The sequence below is a fragment of the Coloeus monedula genome (assembly GCF_965178545.1).
Source record: "Coloeus monedula genome assembly, chromosome: 2".
Classification (NCBI taxonomy): domain Eukaryota; kingdom Metazoa; phylum Chordata; class Aves; order Passeriformes; family Corvidae; genus Coloeus; species Coloeus monedula.
The window spans coordinates 65,247,540-65,273,005 of record NC_138782.1 but is presented as its reverse complement, the minus strand read 5'-3'; the positions used below and the strand labels follow the sequence as shown (position 1 = coordinate 65,273,005).

The following is a 25,466-nucleotide window of genomic DNA, read 5'->3' as shown; positions in this document are numbered from 1 at the left end:
GATTACTTACAATTATTTTTATGCTAAACCATCTCCAACACCTTTCTTCTCAATGTTTTAAAGAGGCCTGATTTTGTACTTTTTGGCTATGAATGTTATTTTCCAGATTGCTTAGAGCCACATAATTTTCTAGTTAAAGACTTGAATCTGCAAACATTTAAGCATATGCTTAATTCTACCTAGTGACAAAATCTCATATATACTGACTAACAGGGTGAAAGCATTTATAAGATTTGGTCCTTATTTGTCATTCAGGAAATCTTTTACACTCCTCCAAATACTTCAAACAGCCCTTTTATTGAGCAAACTATGCCTGCAAGGCTACAAAGGAAGCCCAAAATAAAAACAGAGATATCTGCACATTTCTCTAAGAAGGACAGTTTTTTCCATTTAAGTTTTAAATGGAAGAGAGAAGGAAGAAGAAAAGTCATAGCAGCACCGGTTACACTGCCTGACAAACCCATCAGCAGGGCAAAATGTGGTGTGAACATGGACATCAACAGAGTTAACAAGAGAAATGAGCCTCTTACAGCCAGAGCAAGTAGTGGAGATTTGTAATTGGAATGGTTACCTTTGGAAATACAAGAACACACAATTTCTGTGGCTGCAAAAAAGGGCAAAGGGTAAGAAAGAAAAGCCTTGGTTAAGAGACATAAATTCACTAGGGTTTCAAAAAATGATGGCAGGTTGTCAGTAATAACTTCCTTTGTCTTTTCACCCCAGGTCAAGAAAGCAGTCAGTGCAAAGGTTGTTTTCAAGATACAGGCAAAAAAGTGAGTCCAATTTAGCATACACCTAAATTCCCCTGGGTTTTTCATGTTACCTTCAAGTGTGGGAAGAAATATTTGTGAAGTGTAACTGAAGATGATCACCCCTACAGAGACCAAGAAGTCCTCAAACTCAAGGGAGAGTCTGAATTTTGCCCAGGACCACTGATGTATTTGTGTGAGACAGTAAGTTATCACTACAAGGATGATAACAAAATGAACCAAAGAGCAAAGCTGGCTGAGTTTGGAAACAATTTTGAGAGTTCTGATAAATACACAAGGCAAGAGAGTAACAAATGCAATTACAGACCAAGTTTTCTCAGTCACTGGTACATATGGAAAACTATGAGACAGCAAGTTCCCACTAACAACCAGATACAAAACACATGTCATGAGCAGTTCCACCACTTGGGTCACATTGACAACTATGCCACCTAGACTGGGAGACAACTTTTTGCAGCAGGCATTTGCAATATCTTCGTACGTGTCTCTCACTCTTATCAGTTGCCCATCTTCATTTTCTTCATACAAGCAAGCAATTAGAATTTTGCCTGTGTAACAGCATAATGCTGCAGCCAAGACAATGAGAAGTAGACCACTGTATCCACTGTGGAGGAGAGCATATGGCAATCCTAGGACAAATATTCCCTGAAGAGGAAAAAGAGAGAGAGATAGCACAAAATCCCTGAGGCAAAATGTTTACTAGAAGTTGCACCCCAAACCTGTCCTCCATCGAACGTTGCTTTCACCCAGCTGCACGGTGTAAGGACTGCTTCATTCTGCTAAGTAAATAACAACCATGAGAAATGTGTTTATTTATGATAAACGAAATTACCAGCAAAAGTAACTACTTCTATCAACACCCACATAATGATAAGCTGGGAAAATGAAAATGTGACTGAATGACAGAGTCAGCTTTCTAGTTAATATTTAACGCTGATGTGATTAGAAGCACATTTTAGAAGGTTCATAGTTAGTTATTCAGTCAACATGCATATTAATGAAACAGGTTCAGTATCAGTAAAATTAAGCATCTCTAGCATCATCTGTACACGTTTCACTCCAATTAAGAACAGCAGTGTAGATAGATTCAGTAATGACAATTCTCTTCAGTCTAAGGATTTTTAACAGACCTCTGGAGAGAAAATGGCATTAGAGTGCATCAGACTATGCTTGTGCTTCCTCCACAGCTTCTACCTCATGTGGCCTTTGCTCTTGCTAAGTCCACTGCTAAAATGGTTGTTCTCACTGCTGAGATTCCACACTGTGCAAACTTCTTTAGGTGTTTAAAAATACATGCAAAACATACAAAAACTTTTTTTTTCACTAAACAGTTTTTGAAAAGAACACAGTTTTACTTGTTTTATCTGACAAAAAAAGAAGGAATTTTACTTTTCACAGAACACTATAAGCACTTCTTTGTCTTTTTCCCTCTTTCTTCTCTCTATTAAGGGACAAATTACACTTTTATGTAGTTTCATTTCCACCAGCAGAAAACCAACACAGCCCTTGAAAATTAGTTATTAATAAAAACATCCAATTTAAGAAAGATGCTTCTATGACATTTCTCTTTTTATGTTACAAACCTGAAATTTGGAATTGCACATGAGTCATACTGGTCAGGCATTTTTATTCATGACAACTGAAGAAAGGTAAGGAGGAAACAAAACACATTCCTGCAGAAAAACAACTAGTTCTGCAGAAATTTTCACTTCAATATTTTTTACTGCATCCCATCACATGATGAAATCTGAGTATTTTTGCTCATGCTTTTTATTCTGGCCTGACAGAAGGAGTTGACTTGGACCACACACACTTAGATTTTATTTCTAACCAAACCTGAGCAACCCTATCTGCTTTGCAAAACCTATGAACCCCCAACAGAAACAGGTCTCTCCACAGAAGGGGCAACCCACACTTCCCTCACTTCCTGAGTGATTAGTGCTGTTGACTTTCAGGAGCCAAAACAGAAGAGGTGAGTTTAATGGTATAAATCTTAATCTTACACTTTACCATGCACAATCATGACCATGAGGCCATGTGGGGGACCAGAGTTTCAGGCATACTTCTTCCTTAGGTGTTTTCCATGAACTTTCTCTGGTTTTATGACTATCAGACAGTTTCTGTGAAAGCAGTCTAAGAGCTCATCTCTGATAGAGGTCATCAAGAAGTCAGGTGCCTGTCTCAGCTTTGTAGGGCTTATACCTAGCATCCCACTTCCATGTGATTCAAGTACTCCCAAGCGTGATTCATAAAGAGGGCTCTGAAAAGAGGCATTTTTTAAAACACTAAATAACCATCAACATATAAAAAGTAGTCTTCTCCTCTTCCAGACACAAAATAGCAGTTCTTTTTGGGCAGACTGTGGGATGACCACCAATCAGGAAAGAAAAAAGTCCTTAAATTAGAGGAGTGTTTTTTCTCTAAGCCAATGAGAAAAATAGAGTACCTATCATATGAAAGAGCAATGTTGTCTAATTCACCAGGCTTCACTCTAGAAGCAGGTATCTTCAGCTTTCAATTGGATTTGAGCCGAAAGAATTAAATACATGCACTAATATATTTCAGCTAGAAAGGTCTATGCCTTTATGTGTTGAAACAGAAGTAGCTCAGTTATTATTACTGAACTAATAATAAAGTCATTGGCCAGATATCTTTTTTTGGTTGTTTTCCATGACTTCATTTACAGCATTGGTTTTGTATAAGTCGCAGATGCCGTTTCATTTAGGAGCTGGCACATTCAACTACACAGCTTGTGGTACTTAGTCACCCAAATCTCTCCTCTCAATGTCTCCATTCTAACACTGGTCTCATGACCCAATTACCTTGCAGTGTAATCAGCATTTATTTTGTACATGAACTTCACATAAGTGTTCAAAATTCTACCATTTTTGCCATCAAGCAGTCTACTTTCTTAAAAAGATTAGATATCTGGCTGCAGCCAGGCTGCAGGTAGCACACATGTAACAGCTTTTGATATGATGCCATTTTTAATCATGGCTTTCACTGACTGGGAAGTTAGATAGCTGCCTAAAGAAGTGAATTTGATTTCCTTTCTATGAAAACAATCCTTGGAGAACATTTACATAACAGATTGAGTTTAAAAACACCACAAATAAACCAAGTCTACGAAAAAATCAAAAAGATAAAGCCACAGAGTTGTCTTCCATACTAACATAAGAACAATGAGGTTTTCTCTGTTCCTTGCAGTTTGTACCAAGCTTATCTCATTTGTTCCATACTCACAGTATTATTTTGCTGCCTAATCTGCAACGGGAGTTCAAACCGTATCTGTTGACCCAAAGGGTCACTGTATAATTAACCTGCAGGGAAGTGTCAGCATAGGCCTTACCCACACAATGGCTTCTCCCCTGCTGAATTCAATCTGTTAAGGACGACCAGCCTCAGCCTAAACCAAAGCAGAAGACTTTGAGAGACCTTATCACAGCCATTTACAGTCCTTCCCACAGGTGCCTGCTTTTCCATGCGTAATTGTCAGTTTAATCAGAGCATAACGTAATTCTGACCTCTAACATCTCCTTGCTGTTGTTTATACCAAATAGTTCAATTCAGTAGCTAACACAGACCACAGGATGATAGAGGTGGGGTTTTTTGGGTTGAATTTTTTTTTTCATTTTGTGAATTCAGACCTTATTAAATAAACCCACTTTTGCCTGTATATATTTTTTCTTAAAATTATGTATGGTTGTCTGCTCCAAAGTTTAGAGTTTAGAATTTCTAAATTGAACATTTCTATAGAAACTCTAAGTATTTCTTTCAGCTTATGTCTTTGACATCTTTTTTTCCAGAGTTTGTAAACTTCAGGTCTCAATTACTAATAGAAAGCAAACATTGTGGACATAACTGGTCTTACAGCTTTTTGAATATAGAGCATGTTTAGTGGAGAGAAATGAGAAAACACTGACCATGCCAATACAGTAACTATGTCTGTGGTGAAAGAACAACACTTTTTCTGCCTTTCCAGGAACCTTTTTTTTTCTATTTAAAATAAAAGAATAGTAATAACAAAATTCTACAAAATAACCAAAACTGTAATTGATGGTCACCAGAACTCAAAGAACAAATGTAAACTTCCAGGCTTCAAAATTAATTTTGTACCTGCTCTCCAGTTCTTACCTTTCCAAAAGCAATACTTTCTGTTAGGACAATTATCAAGAACATTATCAAGTTTAAATAGTTTAGCTAAAAAAAGAGATATTTTTAATAAATTGTTTTATTGTCAATGTAATATAACAGGCACCAGTCTGTATTCTCTGGCTTGCATCTGCTCAGCAACTTTAGATTATTCCTAAAAGTGACTTTTACATGGAAAATTCATCCTCCATAAAGAAATCCTTTCTTGGATGTTGATGAAGGTGCCTTTTGTGCCCCTTTCATGAGAGGAGAGTGCACAGAGAATGCAGATAGAGCATGACAAAATTTCAACGGTTCCTTGCTAGTGGAAAAAGGGACTCAGGTAATTCTTGCACCATTTCTCATTGCACATTTTGTCCAGCCTGGCCCCAGCACTTGTGTTTATTGAATCTTCTGATCCTGTGTCTCATGTCCAAATTATGGCACAGACAGCCTTAGCTGTGAGGCATCAGTTAAAAAATGAGCAGCAAAAGGAACTGTTCCCTAAATTGCCTCATAACTCTTAGTTTCAGCATTCTGTCTGGGAAGTGTTCTAGTCTGACTGGCTTTATTTCCAACTGTTCTAGAGCAAAGTCAAATGTGTTAGCTCAAATTTGCTGCTTTAAGGTGATCTGTTCATGGAATAGAATATCACAGGGAAAAAGCACTCACACATCTGGGGACAGAGGAGGTAGAGTTTTTGAAACTATCCTCTGCCATGGAGCATCTTGAGTGGTTGTGTTATTTACCATCACTCCATCCACCCTGGGTGAGAAGAGAGCCCAAACTTGCCCAGTGGGTTGCATCTTCCCTTGCATCCCAAGACATTTGCAAGACTTGGGTATTTTCACGCTAGACTGAGGATGGAAGTGCACTGTTCTGTGTCAGTCAGTGTGTCTGGACGGAGGTCCTGGTCAAACACCCAGAGCAGACAGCCGTGGGCAGCTGGGCCAAGGCGGGACAAAGAACTGAGGGCTCAACTGGTGACCAGCCTTTGGAGAAATAGCAAGGAGAAGAGCAGAAAGGGCAGGTAAGAAAAGGTCAGAATCAGCTAGAAGCTGTTTGCCTTGTCAGAATACTCCCAAGCAGAAGCATCCAGGTACGACAGGTGTCACCAGGAATCACCAATCCACCTACAATTGGTTTTTCAAAAAAACAAGCAGAACAGGAATTCCATTCTACATCTGCACATTAAAACACTTTGCTGATGGTTTGACTACACTCTTTGAACTACATGTGTGTGTTTCCCACACCAGCAAGGCTGGCTTCTTATTTAAAAATAGCTGACATCTGATTCAGTGCTGAATAAAAAAATGGGCTTTTTGCTATCATACGGCTATCACACTCCTTCACCTCAGGGCAAGCATCTCCCCAAGGAATAAAATGTGCTTAAAAAAATTGAAGTGAGCATGGACAGACACGCAGAGAAAGATATCAAAATTCCTTCATATTCAGTTTTAAAGCTTTTAGTCCCAAGTAAAATATTTTGTTTCATAGGTTGTTTTAACCTGAAATATGACATTTTGAAAAAAAAAAGCAAACTGAAAAGTAATTAAAAAGTAAAGAAGGTCAAATCATGGCCAGAGTTGAGGCATGCCAAAAGACAATAAAATTAAATGGAGTGAAAAGAAATGCTAAAAATCAAGACAGAGACAGAGAAAATTATTTCACCTTAAGATTTAATCATATGGAAAAATAAATTAAGAAATGAAGAAGAATTTAACTGAAAATTATTCCCTTAGGACAGCTCTCCTGTATGCAGAATACATGCTGATATGCCAGACTTCCAAATTAGCTCTGATTGCCTTTCTCACCATCTGTAGTTACTCCACTGGAATGGTTCATTTGAGCTTGACTAATTTCCCCAACTATGCATTTGATACCTTGCATGAACATGGGTTAGACATAGAAACTATACCGGAAAGCATCCTACATGAATCATCTTGGAAGAGTAGGGAGATAAATTCAAGATCCCTGCTTTTCAGTATAATTCCACAAAATATTTAATTATGCTGTTTAACATTTGTTGCTATTTGAAATACATAATTTTCCCAAACAGATGCAAGCCTTGGTTGCTGTGGCACTTATACAAAGAAGGAACTTTATTAATATAAATTAAAAAACATAGCACATCCCTTAATCTCATGCCATGATAAGAAAGCTACTTGCTTGTTGACCTCCATGGTCTTCTTCCTTTCTCAGTCACCACCGTGATCATCAGTGATTTTGCATCTTCTTCCAAACCACTGTTGACTACATGGAATAATACTGGACCAGATGCTGATCATTCTACCAGGTAACCTCCTAAACACTACTAGAAACTCATTCATTTGACAATATGTCCACATTGACAGTTACTTTTTTGGAACCTGTCACTTAGGCAGTTGTTAATCCATTTAAGATGTACTCTGTGGTTGCACTAATTTTTAAATCAGCATGTTGTATATTAATGTGTCAAAATTCCTTTTAAAAATGTAAATATATTATTTATCTTTCACTGACTAAATTACAATGTCATAAAAGAATAATTTGAAGTGTATTTAATAAGGACTGTAAGAACTCTTTCTCCAGAAACATAATGATTGACACTAATTATATTTCTAGCTTTTTATTCTCTATCAATTAAAAGCTGTAGTAACAATTACATTCTTTTTCTCAGCATTGTTGCCAGGTTTCACTAGTCAGGATTTATCAGGTTTTTAAAATATTGGGATGATATCCACAATCTCTTGAAGAGTCCACATGTGGTAGTAATTGAATAAGAATATTACCTGGTCAGATGTGTCTTTTGTTATGTCTCCCAAGTGAAAACTTGCTGGCCATTCTGCCTTCAAAATACTATTGAGATCCATTTCAACATCCATTTTAAATAACAGTTGAGGTTATCTCATAGTTAATTGTCCAAGTCTAAGCTTGGAAAAATTAGACACATCAATTTAAAATTCACACCTATCTTACAATAGGCCATTAGCAGAGCTGAGATGAATTTCCTTTCAGTGATGTCCATGCTGAGCATGGAGTGTGTACACATAGTGTAGAAACTCTGAGACATAACATTTAAATGTCTTATGCAGAATAGCATAATGCATATCCTGAAAAATTACAAAATGTCACAATCTTCTCCTGTGCTATGAGCAGGTCCTCCTGGTTCTCTACAGGAACTACTTATGAACATTTTTAGAATTAAGAAGAGTCTTAGAACCTCCTTCTACTAATGTAGGAAATCACTGTTGCAAAATTCAGTGAGAGATCTCAGAGAAGATTAAGATGTTCTTACATGAGAAAATCTCTAAGTTAATTTTTCCCATACTTACATCCACATATTCTGGTGTCTATGTCTCCCTGACTTGGCCAGGATCATTTGTGTGCACCAAGGGGGACAAGAGATGCCATCAGCCCAATGCTCATTATGTCTCTGGCATTCATCTTGATTAGTGATGACAAACAGATTTTTGATTTACCTCCTATACTCTTCTGGAACAGATGCAGTTTTAGATATTTTGCCTCATTATTTTGTCTCATCCCTCATAAATATTAGGCAAAATTCCTGCCTTTCACAGAAGTGTTTATCTTATCTGCATGTTTTATAAATACCTTCTTCTACTTGGTTCCCTTAACACTTAGTTATAGGTGAGTTTTTCTACCTCTCCTTTTAAATGAAATCAATTATATGCTGCTCTGTAGCAGTTAATGCAGACCTTCCTTTTTAACTTTGTTCTGCTGTTTTTCCTGGTACTTTCAGACAAGCATACACAGTCACATAGATAGACACACACTTCCATTTATACTTAATTTTTGCCACAGTTAGTATTTCTGTTTTGAATTTTTACACTAAACCTAGCCTCTTTTTTTACTAATTCCTAAAAATTGTTTTCTTGTTGTCCTGTTTACTGGGAGATCCATTTTTTCCTCTCTTTGCTACTGTTTGTAACATAGTTATTACTCTCACCTTTTATTTCTCCCTTTTGCTTATACATATACTTAAAAATTTTTTAATTGATACATTCACTTAACTCCTGAAGTAGGAGGGGTATTAACACACTGGTATACTGTTTCTTAATTATGAGGTGTGCCTTCTGGACATCTCATAAATTCTTGTTAAACAACTTTAAAGTTTCTTTCACGATGGGTCGTCCGTATTTATTCTTCCTAATGAATTATCTCTCTTAATTTTCTCCAGGTTTGAAAAAGTCACTTTTGAGGTATGAAGTACTCTGTTTTCCCATAATTAATGCAATTAGATCCTCCAATTTGTTCCCTTTTATCCAATGTAATGAGGCTCAAAGTAGAATTATCTTATGCTAGGTTCAATACTTTTTGTGTTAGATAATTACCATCTGTAATTTTTAGAAACTTCAATGGTGTTTTACTACATACTGCATAGAACGCCTACTGTAGGTCTTTAAAACTGAAGTCACCAAGAACAGTACAATTTTTCTTTCCAGACAATAGATCTAACACAGATAATCATCTCTCTAACATAGAGTGCCACCCTCATTTCTTTTGCCTCTTCTTTTTAGGTAAACATGTTTTAACTAATAATTTTTAAATTCCAGGTGCATAGATCATCCCATCACGTATTTGCAATATCAGTTATATCCTATTACTTCTCAGCAGTAAGAATTTCCATTTCCCTGGCTGGCTACCCAAACTCCTGGCACTGCTCTATAGATTTCAGGAAAAGAATTCATCTACTTTCCCTCTCACTTCACAGTTTGTTCACAGCTCAGCTGAGTTTGAATTCAAAAACACAATGAGCTGTTCTGTGGAAAACTTCAAATATTGTCTATGGCCTGTCTGACCTTAGCAGCAGATCCATCTCCTCTAATGTCAGTGAAAAATCTTCCTTTAACTTCAGGGATGGTTGTATTAGACCCCAGCAATCTTGTTTTTCCTGATTTTTCTTATTCTTTCTCTGCCAGTGCCGGCCTCTTTCAGCTGCAGGGACAACAGTGACTAAGGTGTTTATTCTGTGATTAATGCCCTCAATTGCCTTATATACTGACAGAAACTTTAGAAGTGCTTACCTGTCAATCCTTCAGTTACCATAAGTAGATGATAAGGCAGATATAGACTGCTCAGAAGATACTGTGATAAGTTAAGCAGGCAAGGAAGCTGCATGGTCTGCACAGCAAAATGTATGTGTCCATTTGACTGACAGAAGCCACTGATTTTTTTTCTCCTTTTAGTGGATATATTAGTCTTAAGAATCTCCTAAAGATAAAAAAAGTGAACAGAGGAAAGAAAATGTCTGGGAAAACAAGGAAAAAAAAATTGCTGCTATTAAATGTGAAATCTGATCCCATTGGCTTTGGGTTTGAAATCTGATCCCATTGGCTATTGGTTTAAATATTTGTCCCCAAACTGAAATATGCTTGATTCTTAATTCCTCATGGTTTGATGGAAAATGTTAGTTTGCATAAATCCAGAGCTCTCTGCAAGAATGAACTGAATCACACAAAGAAAATCTCCCAAGCAAATTACCTTTTAAGAAAACATTATTTTGCTTGGTCCCAAAGGAGAAAGCAGCCTTTCATAGAAGAATGAGGGTTCTTATTATGTGTTATGCATCAGAGAGGAAAAAGAGATAAAAAAAGTAAGTCAGTTAAAACTAAAACAAACATTATTCTGAAAGTTAGTTTTGGTGAGCAACATAGACTCCCTGGCTGCTTACCTATTTCACTCATTATGGCCCAGGATTTCACCTGAAGGCAGGCAAGTGATCCAAACATCCAGCACAGCAACATGCAAGTGAGTTCCATGAATGTATGGCCAAAAGAGCTTGAGGGGAAGCAGAGGGGGGCTTTGGGAGAATACAAGCAAAGCAAAGCAGTGGGGAGTCAAATAACTTTATTTGAGCGTGCACTGACATAACAAAAGGAAGAATTCAAGTGCATAGAAAGTTCAAAATCAGGCTGTGAGAAAGCATTTGGCTCATTAGGAGCTTTTCTTGAATGCTGCCTGGATGGGACAAGCCACAGTTCTTGTCACTTTTAACAAGTAATGCTGAAGTGGAATGGAAGAAAACAACACCATACTGCAAAGAACTTTGCATTGGAAAAAAACCTTATGCACCTCTGAGAGCTGAAAAGGAAGACAGGTTACATCTTATAGAAGCTGAGTTGTATTTTCCGAACACCAGCATAGGATTTGTCATGAATAAAAGGTGACTGAATCCTCCCCTGGCAGATATTATCCTGTTCTTTCCTCAGTACAGACCTAACCACCAAATTTAGGTGGACTCTTACTCAAGCTGTAATGACTCCTAGACTTCAGCATATAAAGGGGAAATTTGTCCCAGAGCACAGCCTGGGGAGAATATAGTTAATTGTCTAGATGAAAGACATAAATAGTGGTATACTATTATGTTTGGTCTGCAGGAATCACTAAAATGATACAGAGTACCATACTCTATTCCTCTGGAATACGTGAGAAAAAAAATGCTGGTTTACCATTAGGCTGGGTATAGACACAAATTTCTACTGCTTTTCCTCTCTTAACCTCACTTAAACTTCAGTGGCACCCCTGGAGGCTTCTACCTTTAGGATAAAAGAAGCAGCAACTGATTTTACAGCCTGATAATTCATCATGCACAGATACAAATAAAGTTGAGGTTGCAAATGAATTCTGATAATGGAGGTGTCTCTGTTCCATAATGTCATAAAAGACCACATCATTCTTAATGTTTAACAAAGTAGAATAATTCCCTTAATTTCAAGTAGATTAGACAAACATTCCCAAATATGCATAATTAATAACAAAGAGAAAAAAATAAAGGTCAGAAAAGAAATGTGAATGGGTTTTATTGCATGCTCTGAACACTCATCATAAAAGCAAAGTTAGGTAAACTCTCATTTAAATTAAAAAAAAATTGAATATGGTTCTACATTGTGAAACCAGGCATATAACGTATAAAATACTCATTGAAAACATCTTTTTAAGGTCTCTAGATGTAAAATATTGAAGTATTACTACTTGTGGAGGTATTTCTCATTCTGTTGTCCAGACTCTGGTAGAGGTCCTTGACCTCTACGGGCCAAGGAAAAAAAAGACTGGAGTTATAAAATAAGTAATATTCCTTTTCTGTGTTGTCTGTTTTGTTTTATTTTCCTCTTTCTTATGTATTTATTTATTTATTTATTTATTTTCTTAGTCTGCAATTGCACTGGAGAGGAACTGAGGGAACAAACTGGGGACCTTGATTATTTTTGATCCTTGATGAAGACCTCAGGTTTATTCTTAACTTTTACACACAAAAACTGTCTGTATGGATTGAAATAAAAGCATTTCTTTCATTATTAAAACAAAGTTAGCTAAGCAATTGCTGTAAAAGTTCGTATATTTGAAAAAAGAGTTTTCTTTTCTGTTCTTAACCTGAGTCATTCTCATAGTGCAGAGAAAACTTCTCAGCTCTATTGAATCTCTCCTTTGTTCCTACTTTGGTGCTGAAATCTGTAGTGATCTCATGTTTGAGAAATTAATTTCAAGGCTGCATTTAATTTTTGTTCCTTTCTCCTAAATAATTTTCATTTCTTACATTCAAATTTTTAGCAAAATTGAAATTTATTCACAAGGTGTAATTAATGAATTTTAGGTGAAAACTCAGTGCCTGTAACTGAAGTTACTAAAGTGACTACTTTCTTTACTCTCTTTGGTACCCAAGGAAATTATCTCTTCTTAGCATCTATGAATTGGGCTAATCTCACCCAACCTCTGTCTAAAACAGATGATCAATGAATGAGTGCACACAGTGGCAGAAGAGACGCACATGACAAATCTACCTTGCTTTGATGTGCTCTTACTAGGAACAGGATTCCTTACTTTTCCTACCTAAACACAGCAAAAAGTTAAGCTAATGACAGAATCACAGAATATCTGAATTGGAAGGGGTCCGGTAGCTCCAGAATGGACGGATAGAAATAAGGATCACCATATGACTACTTGTTTCCACAGTGCAGGGCACTTGTTTTAGATTTCGTGAATCTCCATCAGAGATTCCTGTGTCTCTCTCTGTCATCTGTAGAGTCAAGTGAATTCCTTTACAAAGGCCACGAGACAATGGCAGGCCCTGGAAGAGCAAAGGAAGCACAAGAAGCTGGATAACTTGGGAACATAACTGCACTGGGGAAGGCAGGAAAAGGGGAAAAAAGTGCCCTTAGGTAAAGTGCAGAACATTAGAACATAAGACTGTGAACCATATGAGGCAGAAACAAGGGGTAGGAGAATATGATGGGCAAGAGGCTGTGAGGAAAAATGACTGGAAATGAAAAATACCTAACTAAGCATAAGACAGGAATAAGAAGAAAGCTAGAGGGAAAGTATGCATTATGCAGCTGATTATCCTTTCTGAATAGGAAAGGAGACCTTCAAGGGTGGAATGGCAGCTCCTCACAATTTTGGGGATAGTAAAGAGTCTCTGAAATCCCATCCAAGGAGCAGAGGGAAGCCTACAGTTTTGTGCAGGTATTTTATTTTTTGCCTGAGATGACAACAACAAAAAGTATAAAAGAAACCACTCTGTCTGAGAGCAGTTGGCTTTCCAGCCAAAGTGAAAGAAATCAGCAGGCAAGTAAAAGCAACAAGGGCAGGACTGGAAAATTCATTTTAAACTCCGGGTTCCAGCTAAAGCTTAGAAGGAGATTTTCAGGTCCCTCAAGGGAAGGTGGCTGAGGAGATGTCATTTGGAGTTGCAGAAATCATGTAGACAATGAGACAAGAGAATGGGTTCAAAATGTAGTGAGATAGAATAAACTTCAGTGCAAACTTCTAGAGTGACAGTAAAGTGAGAGCAGTAACAGTCATTATAACAGAAAAAATAGATAACTTATAAAAATAAGAAACAAGTTTCTTATAAAAATAAGATATATTGGGTCTATATTGTTTATAACTCTTATTCTCAATCCACATTTTTTTCAAGGTTCAATAGAACAATTCACAGTTTCTGAAATAGCCAGATTTAGTCTGAAATAATTAAATTAGAATGGGTTTTAAAATTGAAAAGAAAAATGTTCTCTGCTTATTAGGGAGGAACTGGCCTGAAACAAACATTATTCTGGAGGGGGAAACAGCAATAAAACCCATCATGAATAGAAATATTGTAGAGTAAAGGAAAAGGCCTGAAACTGCCATTGCTACTGATAACATAAACCAACAAAAAATGTTTGTTGTAAAGACTACAAAACATAATCTACTGGTGCTGTTATTTGTGTCAATTCAAGAAATGGACTAAGAGAAACTGAAATGGATAGCAGCCTGTGTGTATGAGCTGAAGTGAATGTTTCTTCACTTTGACTCATATGTTTACATTTTCAAGAAGTAAATATTAAATTTCATTTTTTTGTTAGCTATTTAGTAACACAGCATTGTACATATGGCAAAACCAGTGCCACTGGCCAAGAATACAGAGAAACATTGCCTTCCAGGAAGCATGGTGTATGTGGGGAGAAGAGGGAGAAGACATACAAATAGAAGACAATTTCTTTTACTTAGCTTTAGGGGTAAAATGTTTTATACAGCTTACTGTGCTAAAACTAGGTTACAATATATCATATTCAATGCTGTGTATAATCAGTATTTAGGGCTTTTTATTTTCTCACATAGCTCTATTTGCTCAATCAGACAGACCTTGTACCATTTCAGTGAATCTACTGCTGTCAGGAATTATATACACTGAAGTAAACTGTAGGTTAACTGTCTATGGATTGTGTGGAAGAAGCTTTACCATGTGGAAAGCCTGCTAGAGAAACATCACTCTTTCTGATTCTACCAGCACATTATAATAATTCAGATGTCCCTTACTTTCAGCATTAAATTCTCCTATGCATTTGCAAGTGCTGAGCTTGTTAATTTTTATTGCTTGACAAACCCTAGGGCTCACTCTTTTACTTCATAAAAAAATGAGCTCCCTTCTGAAAATTTGCTAATGGAAGTGAAAGAAGTTTAGAAAAAACAGGAAAGGAATACCATCTGACAAAATATTTTACTTTCTGCTGCCTGTCACTCTGTTCTTGCTGTCTTGGGAGGAATATTATCCTGGGAGGAGTTATATTACTAAATACAGTTTATTAAAGCAAATTTGCTAAAGTTACATACCTCATAAGTTTAAGAACAGGGGCAGAAAGAACATATTTAAGAAGAATGTTTTCCAGTAGTGATAGCTGGTCAATGGCATATGCTATAGAGAGGAACAAATATACAAATGATCTCAGTCACAGAAAGCTGGTGAATAACTATAATAGGTAATCTGGGCTTTGTTTCGAAAGTTAACTGTCTAATGTAACACCACAACAATGAAGTAGCCAAATAGATACAGAAATTCAAAGCTGCCTAATAACAGTGTATTTAAATACCACGTGACCTACCATGAATTTAAAAAAGAGAAGGAAAAATTACACCATCTGTTTTAATTCAGCTTGTTAAAAATGCTTGCAGGGATTGATGACACCAAAAAGTATGGTAGATTAATTTGATTTTAGTATAGTGGGAAAGCACATCAGCTATTCCCTTCACCTGAGGGAGCCAGAGATCCTTGTTCTGCAACAAGTCGTGGCACATTGGGCTCTCCCATGGAATAAAGGGATCATTGCTTTCAAGCAGCTGACTAGTTGATACTTTGTTTTTGGCAACATTTATTGTTTCAAAGAGTAAAATTTTCATAACGCCACTATCCATTTGTCTTTGATATCATATTTCTGTCATTTTCTTTCTTTGCCATCTGGATTTTAAGATGGAATGCCCATCTTAATGGCTGAATATTCTAAAGGTACTCTTATCACATTCTTTTGCTGATTTATCTTGTGCTCAACCTCTACAATGAGTCTCAATAGCAAGGAGAATCAATTCCTTATAGAGAAAAGAGGGGAAACTGAATCAAATGTCAAACTGATTTATCACAGGCTACATTTAAACAATCATTATTTTGTAAGGAGTTTCTGTAAAATAGGAAACATTTTGAGACTCACTTTCAAAATTGTTTTCAGTATTGGGGCACCTGGAAGTTCTTGAATGTAATCCCATTGTGTAAAGCAACGTGCAAACAAAGCACAAAGAGATGCTCTCTTCTCCAAAGAATTTAAAATCTAGGGGAAAGATAACATGAAAAAAATACAGGCAGAGAGGGGAGTCAAGGAAACCTTGAGTCAATACCAGATACTGTGAGTCAAGAGAGGAAACGCTGGTTTCAATGTAGCTTATAACTCTGCAATTTTCATCAAAAGGACATTTCTAAGAGTATCAGAGGAATATCTTCATATCAGTTGATTGGAATGCTTGTTTAAGTATTTAACAAATTGAAAATGGTAATTGTAACTGGAAAAAGAGAGACCAAAGTCAATAGATGAAGGAAGAAAAATAGTAGATTATTATAGAAAAAATGAGCAGCTTACATTTGATTTGATGGTTGAAGACTTTCTTGCAAAAGCTTGTGGTCTTACGAGTTATGGAACTGCATCAGCTTTCCAGGTGGGCATGCATGGGGTGAGCTTGGAAATGTTAGGGAAAAGTGTGTTATTGTGACCCAGACAGGGAATTATAAGTGCTCATATCAGTTTTAGCCTTGTGGATTGGTAAACCAGATTATATAATAGTGAGGTTTTACAATAAAAATTAGCAGGACAGGGACCTAGTCTGAGTCTCTAGAAAGAGGCCTGACTGAAAGATGATGCCAGATGACAGGCCTGCATGGTAGCAAGGACAAGGACTCACACAGGGAATGAAGGAATTCTGGTGTGGGCAGACACTGGATGAAAGACTAGGAACTCTGTTTAACTGCTTGACTGCTGGAAAGACAGACCAATATTTTAAGTATGCAGCAGCAGGATCTAAATAAGACGTGAACTTGAACGGGCCCAGGAAAACACACTCTGCTTCAGTCCCACACTCCCAAAGGCGAGGGGAAAGGATGTGGTGTCTATCAGCTGCGTCTGTAGGAGCTCCAAGAGCCTGAGTCTGGTGCAAGCAATGACCTCAGGGAGGAAGGCACGAGGCAGACATTCAGGAGACACTGCCAGCATTAGTTGTGTGCCTGGATAGGGACAGCAGTACAGAGAAGAGGAAGCTGGTCATGACCGTATGTATTAATGCAGGTAAGATTTTCCTTATAAAAAAGTCTGCAAAGAAAAGTAAAAGGAGTGGTGTAGTGTGTGTGTGTGTTTCTAAGTTATCTATGTACCAACGCAAGAGCTTTTTTTAGGTATTAACACCACCAGAGCAGGCCATCTCCTGGGTGCTTTGAAGGCTTCCTAATGGTGAAATGAAATAAAAAGAGGCCTGGGAGGAGGAGGAGGCACAATGTTCAGGTTTCTGAGGTACTTACACATACTATTTGTTTCATATGTGTTATGGAAGAAATGGAAATGAACACACCCTTTCTGCAAATATATGTAAATGAGTATGTAAATCATACCTCTGTCACTTGATAGACTGTCTATTAAGCTCTAGCAACACCACTGATAGTAGCTGGCCTTTGAATAATGGCAGGGTTTGAAGCCCTTGGATGGAGATGTACTTAAGTTGAGTGAGATATAAAATGGTTAAAATACTGACAGACTCCTCCAGTGCATCCACCCAAGGAATTCTGTCAGTGTTGAAGGCAGGACCACGCACTGCACACTGCAGGTGCTGGAGCAAGGTATTGGACCCAATGATGGGTCCTTATGGGTCCGTTTCATCTCGGGATCTTCCGTGATTCTATGACTAAATGTCCTTATTAACGAGATCTGTTGGCAGCATGCTAGAGCAACTTGCAGATTCCAATTAATGCAAAAAATTCACATTATTACCAGTGGAAAGCACCACTGTAAGGAGAAGAGTTGAGCTGGTCCCTCCCAGTTTACTTGCCATACTACTATATGCTTACTTCCTAGTTCTTTTGTCCTTTTACATGCACGCAATTTCTATTACCATCTGCTTCATGTAGGAAGACTCACATCTATAAAATAGCTGCTCTAAAAGATTAATAGTAGTAGATTTTCCAGATGAAACAATTTTCAAGCTTATATGACAACTGAAAAGTCAATGAGAAGTCCTCACTTACAAGAAATAGCCACTTGCAAATTTTCTCAAGCACTTTCTTTACCAGACTGTGACAAACTGAACATCAATCCCAGGATAAGTATACTATGCATTGCAGTGACTTAGCTGCTGTTTCTAGGAGTAAGCTCAAGAAGACATGGTGGCTTTGAAATTTAGATGCTGAAATACACAGATTTCAAAAGTACAAGGCAAGAAGAGTTTCTGCTGAAGTTGTTGGAAATGATAGATAATTGCCATTGCTAAAAATCAAGTGTCAAATAAATACTTTCTTGAAATGTAAGATTATAATTTGAGGTTCTGAACAGAATTACTCATATTTCTTTAGGCCCAGCAGTGATTCTGGCTACTGTTATCAAAAGAATGAAACATGAGACAGGTATGTCTGTAAAACTCAGGTAAAAATCTGTTCAAGATATAAAATAAAGTATTGGTTAAGAATAAATATTTAAAAATATATCTATCTTACACACAGTGTAATCAAGATACTGAGATTTAAGGCTGAGGTTGCATGTTAAATTCCATGGGTTTTTTGAGTATTATATTTTAGAATGTTTCCCTCTCATATGAGATATATGCTGATTAGCTTAAATTAGATCAATATAATAAATTATATAATAAAGTATATCAGTCGTAGCCAAACTACTGAGGCTATTAGAATCATTTATGAAGGACACACGGAGAGAGACACCTCCTGTAACTCTTGTTAAGTCATTTGTTGAGAACAGCAATTTTGAACACATGGTGAGGGCAAGCATGATCTAAGGTCTGCTTTAACTTCTACAGATATTTTGATATGTCATTTTAACACCTAGAAGGCTTAAAGAATTGCAATACTTTGGTCTGTTGCTTGTGTAACCCATGTGCTTTTTCCTGGGCTTCAGGAGCTAGTATGGTGCTTTCTGAACCAATAGCCCATATGTTGGGACTATCTATATGTCCAAGGAATAATTTTGTGGACTAGTTATGTTATATCACAGTTTCTACTTGATGGAAAACCTGACATGGAGGGGCTATGGAAAGTGATTTGACATCCTAACTTTTCCATAATAGTTACAGTAGAATATGTTAACGTAAATCCATCAATACTCCCTCCCTCACACCTGGTTATTGCCCAAATAATGTGACATATGACATAAAAGTCAAAACCTACAAAACAGCAACTTAAATCCCATGAGAATTATCCAAATATTTATTCCTGGAACAATTTTAGATGAGCCACTTCTCTGTGTTTAGGAGTTCTGTCTTCATAACATTTTTTAGTGTTTGCAGCTGACCAAGGAAAAAGCAGACTGATAAAGTGCATTGTCTAATGAGATTTATGGGAATGGCAGTTAGTTAATTCAAAATCAGTCTGCTGCACCATGCTTACATGTCAAATAAAGATATTTCTCTGATTTAGATGTTATTTCTTTGTTGCAGGATAACACATTTTTGATAAAAAGCTTTTGTGATAAGAAGTAGGATTGGGAATAGAGAAGATATATATCCTGAATGCAGCCTTCTCTGTACTATATGAATATGTGCACAAAAGAAGCCTACCACAGGGTCTGAGCTGAAATAAAAGGTTATACAAAGTAGTGACATATGTCTGGAATCTTTTTGTCCCCTCAAGAGAAAATCAGAAGGGAAAACAAGGGTACAAACACTAGTTACAGAGTCTTCTCCCCCAAAATATATCTTTTATCAATTGCATTGCATAATGGTGACATTCTATCATAGAAAAAACAGATCGGAATTTAGATGGCCCTCACTGGGCTTTTTTTTGGGTCTGCAGTTCTGGCTATAAGGGTTTGTGGTTGCAAGCCTTGGAAAAATAAATTTGCCAGTATTGCTGGCACATTTCAGCTAAAATCATACTCACTATGTGGAATTTTTATGTGCACCACAATAGTCCTACTATCTTGGAATTTTACTTTGTGCTGTCATTTTTTGACATTTCATTTGGAAACTTGAATTACTTTCTGGTCCTAGGTTAGATATCAGCATTGGGCATCTCCCTTCAATTCTCCATACCACATCTTGATATGAAATGCAGAAGTTAGTTTCTCTCAGATGTCTGTAATTTAGTTCAGAGTATGACTTTAGCTTCAATGCATATGCCTTCAGCTTCAATATATAACGTATAATTCAAGGAAATTACTGCTTTGTGCTCAAGAAAGGATTGACCCTTGTTCTCATGTCTGGAAAATAAATACTTTAGATCAAGTGCTGGAGTTAAAATCCAAGTGGCTATTTAGCCAAACACGACTAAATTATTTAAGGTTCAGGATGAGAGGATTTATATCGTTACACATCTAATGACCCGTTTTCTAAGACTACAAGCATGTACATATTTATATTTGGAAAATGCTTACATTTTGTGTCAGTAAAGCTTAAAGTGAGGGGGTTTTAGACACTCCTCAGATGTTTGCATCTATACTTTGGAGGCATGTCTGCTAATTCTGTTCCTCAGCATCAGTGTGTTTTCCAGTTAAGCATTTAGGAGTTGCAGTTACATAAGTTAAAATTGGAACTCAGTACAGAAATATGGTCATAAAGGCATGCAGTGAAAGGAATATGGATATTCAGGTTTTAAAATTATGATTATTGAAGTCTTGAGTCTTTTCTAAACTAATGTATAATACACAGAATATAAATATAATAAGAATAGTTATGATTTCTACAGAAATAATTGTTAATTTATTATTGATACATTGAAAAGTAATGATTAATAATACTAATTTCATTATTGTTATTCCTGGAAGCACTGACAGTAGTCAAGCACCATATTGTGTTACTCTGATCATGGAACAAGAAAATTTCCATTGCTGCAGGTATTTCTAATCTTTGTACAACCTAATTTTTTGCAAAAGTAAGGATATGAATGTTGGCAACATTAGGTATTAGATGCATTGAATCAAAGAGAATGCGTAGTTGGATTTCACAGAATCATTTTAGTTGGAAAACACCTCTAAGATCATCACCACCCTGTCAACAAGACCATGTCACTAAGTGCTGTGGCAAGTCATTTCTTGAACACCTCCAGGGATAGTCATTCCATCACCTCCTTAGGCAGTCTGTTCCAATGCTTATCAATCCTTTCAGTGAAGAAATAATTCCTAATGTTCAGGCTAAACCTCTCCTGGCACAGCTTGAAGCTATGTCCTTGCATTCTGTCACTGGCTGCCTGGGTGAAGACCCCTGCAAGGCTACGACTTGCTTTCATGTAATTGTAGAAAGTCGTAAGGTCTCCTTTGAGCCTCCTTTTCTCCAGGCTAAACAGCCCCAGCTCCCTCAGCTGCTCCTCATAGGACTTGTGTTCCAGACCTTTCTCCAGCTCTGTTGCCCTTCTCTGGACATGCTCCAGCACCTCAATGTCTGTCTTGTACTGAGGGACCCAAAAATGAACACAGGAGTTGAGGTGTGGCCTCCCAGTGCTGAGTACAGAGGGACAGTCACTGCCCTGGTCCTGCTGGCCACACTATTGCTGGGACAGGCCGGGATGCTATTGGCCTTCTTGGCCACCTGGGCACAGGCTGGCTCCTGTTCCGCTGCTGTTGACCAGCATCCCCCGGTCCTTTTCTGTTGGGCTGCTTTCCAGCCAGATTTGATACATCATGTTTTACCAAACATTCAGAGAAAAGTTGTGCAATTATATTAGCCTGTATTTTAAAGATTGTTCAGGCATCATAGTACTGGAAGACACTTGAAGCTTTCTGGTAAAGCGGTTGATCTTTTTCACTGTTAGGCCCTCCTGAGATCTAAGTGGAGATCGACTCACAATGGTATAAATTACATTTATAAAGTACACAGGTATAAATTATAGGTGAGATTAACATTTTTTCACTTCTTTCCATTATTTCACTTCTCTTTCTCGCTTGTTTTTTCTTCATTGTCTTGTGCCCCTTCATGACACTATAGACTGAATGCCTTTTTCTTTTAGTTTGGCTTTCTCCATAGTCTTTGCAAAAATCCTACTACATGTGACTGGCAAATAAATAGTCTTTATTGTCCTTTGGTTCTGCTGTGAAATACTGTACCATTGGAATTTAACTACCTTCTTCTTTGTGACTACTGCTTTGCTTATCTATCCAGCACCAGTGTTCAAGTCATTACAAATAATTTTGGCCTTTTACTGCTACATACAAACAAATGCAACTTGCATCACTCTGCCAGATGATGCTGTACATTTTCCCATTTGAATTAACTCAGCTTTATGGTCTCTGTCCTTACCCAGATTAACTGAACACAGGTTTTGATTTGCCTGTGCAGTGCTGAAATACGAAACATGTTTCCCTGGAAACTTAAATGTCTGAAGCAATCATTTGCACATACAGTATCAGCACCAAAAGTGCATATTTTTTCAGTTCAAGTTAAGAACAAAATAAAAATCTCTTCTTGTTTGTTTGAAAAGCCTCATATTTAAAACACTGTGAGAAAACCCTTGTATTTAATTTCAGAGACCAAAGATTTAATTGTTCCCATAATAAATCTGGATTGCAAAATAATTTCATTTTTAGACTAATTGAATTCACTGAAATAACTGTTTAGAACACTTAAAAATTCTGCTGAAATGTTTACCTCTAATTGTCATGCAAAACACTTCTGCCCTTTCCTCTGGGTAGGGCAAAACAACTGTCATTTTATCAAAGATTATCTTCACCAGTCAAGAACATTTAGATTGTTTTAATCATTCTGTTCACAACTCTGACTTTCTTTTCAAAGCTATTCATAGAAATTTCTTCAAACTGTTATTTTCTACTGACAGATGCCCATTCAGTATTCTCCCCTCTCTCCTCTCCTGCCTTTCCCCTTCCCTTTCTCTGCTCTCTGCCTTTGTTTCTAAACCAAATGACTTGCTCCCAATCCCGGGTATTGGGAAATAGGAATAATACAAATATGTGTACACAGATTCACATACCTGGTCCCACATGCACACAGTTTCATAAAGTGTCAGTAGGGCACTTTGGTTATACTATTAGCAAAACTGCAGTCTCCAGGCTGTGCAACCTTCAGCCTGCCTTAGGAGAAAACCTCAATACAGTTGGCTGTAGCCAACTGCTCTTTTAATGCTAGTTTCTAAAATATATGACCAAATGAGAGCCATGGTAGTTAACACTCAGCATGCTGAGAGTTTTGACTAAGATCATAGCTACTGATTTGATTGGATAAGTTAGCTTGAATTTTTCCTGATTTTAAATAGACAACTGCATATTTGATTGTGTTAAAATACATTATCAGTCTATTTTAAAGCTATATTATTAATAATTAACAGTAATTTTGTACACAACATTTAGGGTTTTTTGGGGACTTTGATATGTTTACAGAGGCATTATTATTTTTGTTTTTCAGAAAGGAAAACAATGGGTTAGAGAATGTGATTTGCCAAAAGGTCATACAGCAAATACTGACAAAACTGACTTCCAGAATGAAATCTTGGCTTTGGTGAAATCAAATGCAAAACTCACAGAGACAACGGGCTCTCATCCCAGACTCCTGTCCTGACTAGATGCTGCTGAGGGAGATTGAAGATAAAATGTGTTACTAGAATGCAGTTGGGGTATTTTAGGACTTCACACTTTTATTCACAGCTGAACACTTTCAGAGTATGATATGCTACTGTGCCCTGTTATTGCACTGGCTCTCATGTGGTGGTGCTCATGTTTGAAAATACACCAGGGTTAGAAATATGTCCTTTTTTCTCCTCCCTTGCAGAGCTGAGGGATGAACTGGATATGTAAACAAACGTACATCGGCATAGTCAGACTTGTGTGACACTGGAAAGATTATTTTTCTATAATTAAAGTGGCATAAAAAAGTGTTTAAGCAACAGTTACTGGGACTAGATGTGTCTGTGGATGCTGCTTTCTTCTTACCATGTCAGACAGAAAGTTAGTGGTAATGATAGAATTATGTAAGGAAATGAATCATGAAAAGTGAGAAAAAGATTCTGAAACACTTAATGCTAAATTTAAGGATTTGGAAAGATACTCAAATTCCACACAGAATGTTGGGACCAAATGCTTTCAGTCTATTCAACCTAACTATTTTCTTTAACACTGACAAGTATTATTACACTTCTTGTGCTTCGTGCTTCAATTTATTTCTAGTTTAATTTACATGTCAGTAAATTTATGTCTGACGTCAGTCTGGCTCTTACCATCCTCTTTTTATCAGATGTTTACTTCACATTTCTATCAAACATCTCTGAATTCAAATATGCTTATTAAAGATAATGTTGGCACTTCCAAAACAGGCGCAATCACCACCTTTTCAATTCCACCTAATTTAAACACTTTTTAAACTTCAGATGACATATGTATCATTTTTCTCTTTGGAACTCTGTTTTATCAGAGTGCTAATCTTATGCAGAAAGACTCAAATATGTGAGTAATAAATTCATAGAAACCTTTTAGAATAAGCAAAATGATGGTACAGCTAAGTAAAATAGAGCAGGCTAAGTGATGACCAGTTTTTTAAATGATGAGTGGAATAAGTGTGGAAATAAAAGGTTACCTGAATGGCATTTGTTACATTCCACCCTGCTTCCCAGCTGGTGATCAGTTTGACCTGAGCATGTGGCAAGGGAGCTGGGGACTTGTATTCTGGATCCTGGTGACAAACATTAAGCTCAAATTTCAGGGGTCCATCTGGTTCCTCTCTATTCTCATTGTGAGCTCTGTTCAGTTCATCTCTTCTAGCAAAATTCACATGCTCTTCATCGGTGTCTAGGCAGCTGTCCCACCTCAGCAGTCCCAAAAAGAGAGATGGTGTTTCCCTACAGCAGTTGAAAAGAGATGAAAAAGTCTGCTTCAGGTGAGCCATCCTCAGTACCAAACATAAAAGTAAAATTTTTCATTACATGTCTTTATTTTTTTCAGCAGTTGTACGTTGTCACTCCTTTTGGTAGGTTAGCCTTGATAGTGTAGCTGTGATTAATGGTTTGCTGTCCTTGGTTCATTTATTTGTGCCTGTTTCAAATGACAGCTAAAGAAATATCTCCAGGGTCTTCAACATACTGCCCAGAGTAGCGTGCAGCAAGATTTAGTAGTCTGCAAGCTTCAATTTACAATTCAAATTGTTTTTCCTTTTACCTATGGCATCTGTGTAGATCAGTCATTCATGAAAGCATCTACAGGTGGCTGCAAGAATCTTTTCCTGGAAATTATGCATGTTTCTAACACAAATAATAGTTCTGCCAGAAGAAAAAAAAATGCTTCATTAAAAACTAGAGCTGATGGACTGACTGCTAAGAAAATGCATGTAAATAAGTTCACTTTTCCAGATGTGAGAATTTTCTGTTGTGTTTTAGTGTCTACAGAGGTCAGTAGAACTTTAAAAATGTTCTTAATAGAGCTTAAAGTAGCAAGAAAAAGAAAAGTAGCTAGTTTGTAACTATAATTAATTCACTGTTACCAGCAACATTTAGGGGAAAGATCTAGAGGCATGATGATACATTTACTTTATGGTTGTGAATTATAAATAGATATATTGTATACATTATAATAACATATTAATATTATGATTATTCACACTGTAAAATACTAAAAATAA

The 25,466-nt window shown here is 37.0% G+C and overlaps 1 protein-coding gene across 1 annotated transcript; it reads right to left on the bottom strand.

The window, feature by feature from the left end:
* Positions 1–263: 263 nt before the first annotated feature.
* Positions 264–24,737, bottom strand: LOC309570125 (vesicular inhibitory amino acid transporter-like; the record flags this gene model as incomplete). Its single annotated transcript, XM_082276752.1, has 2 exons — positions 264–1,415; positions 24,429–24,737. 2 exons carry the CDS (start codon positions 24,735–24,737, stop codon positions 264–266), a joined length of 1,461 nt encoding a protein of 486 aa, XP_082132878.1.
* Between the last annotated feature and the right edge of the window lie 729 nt (positions 24,738–25,466).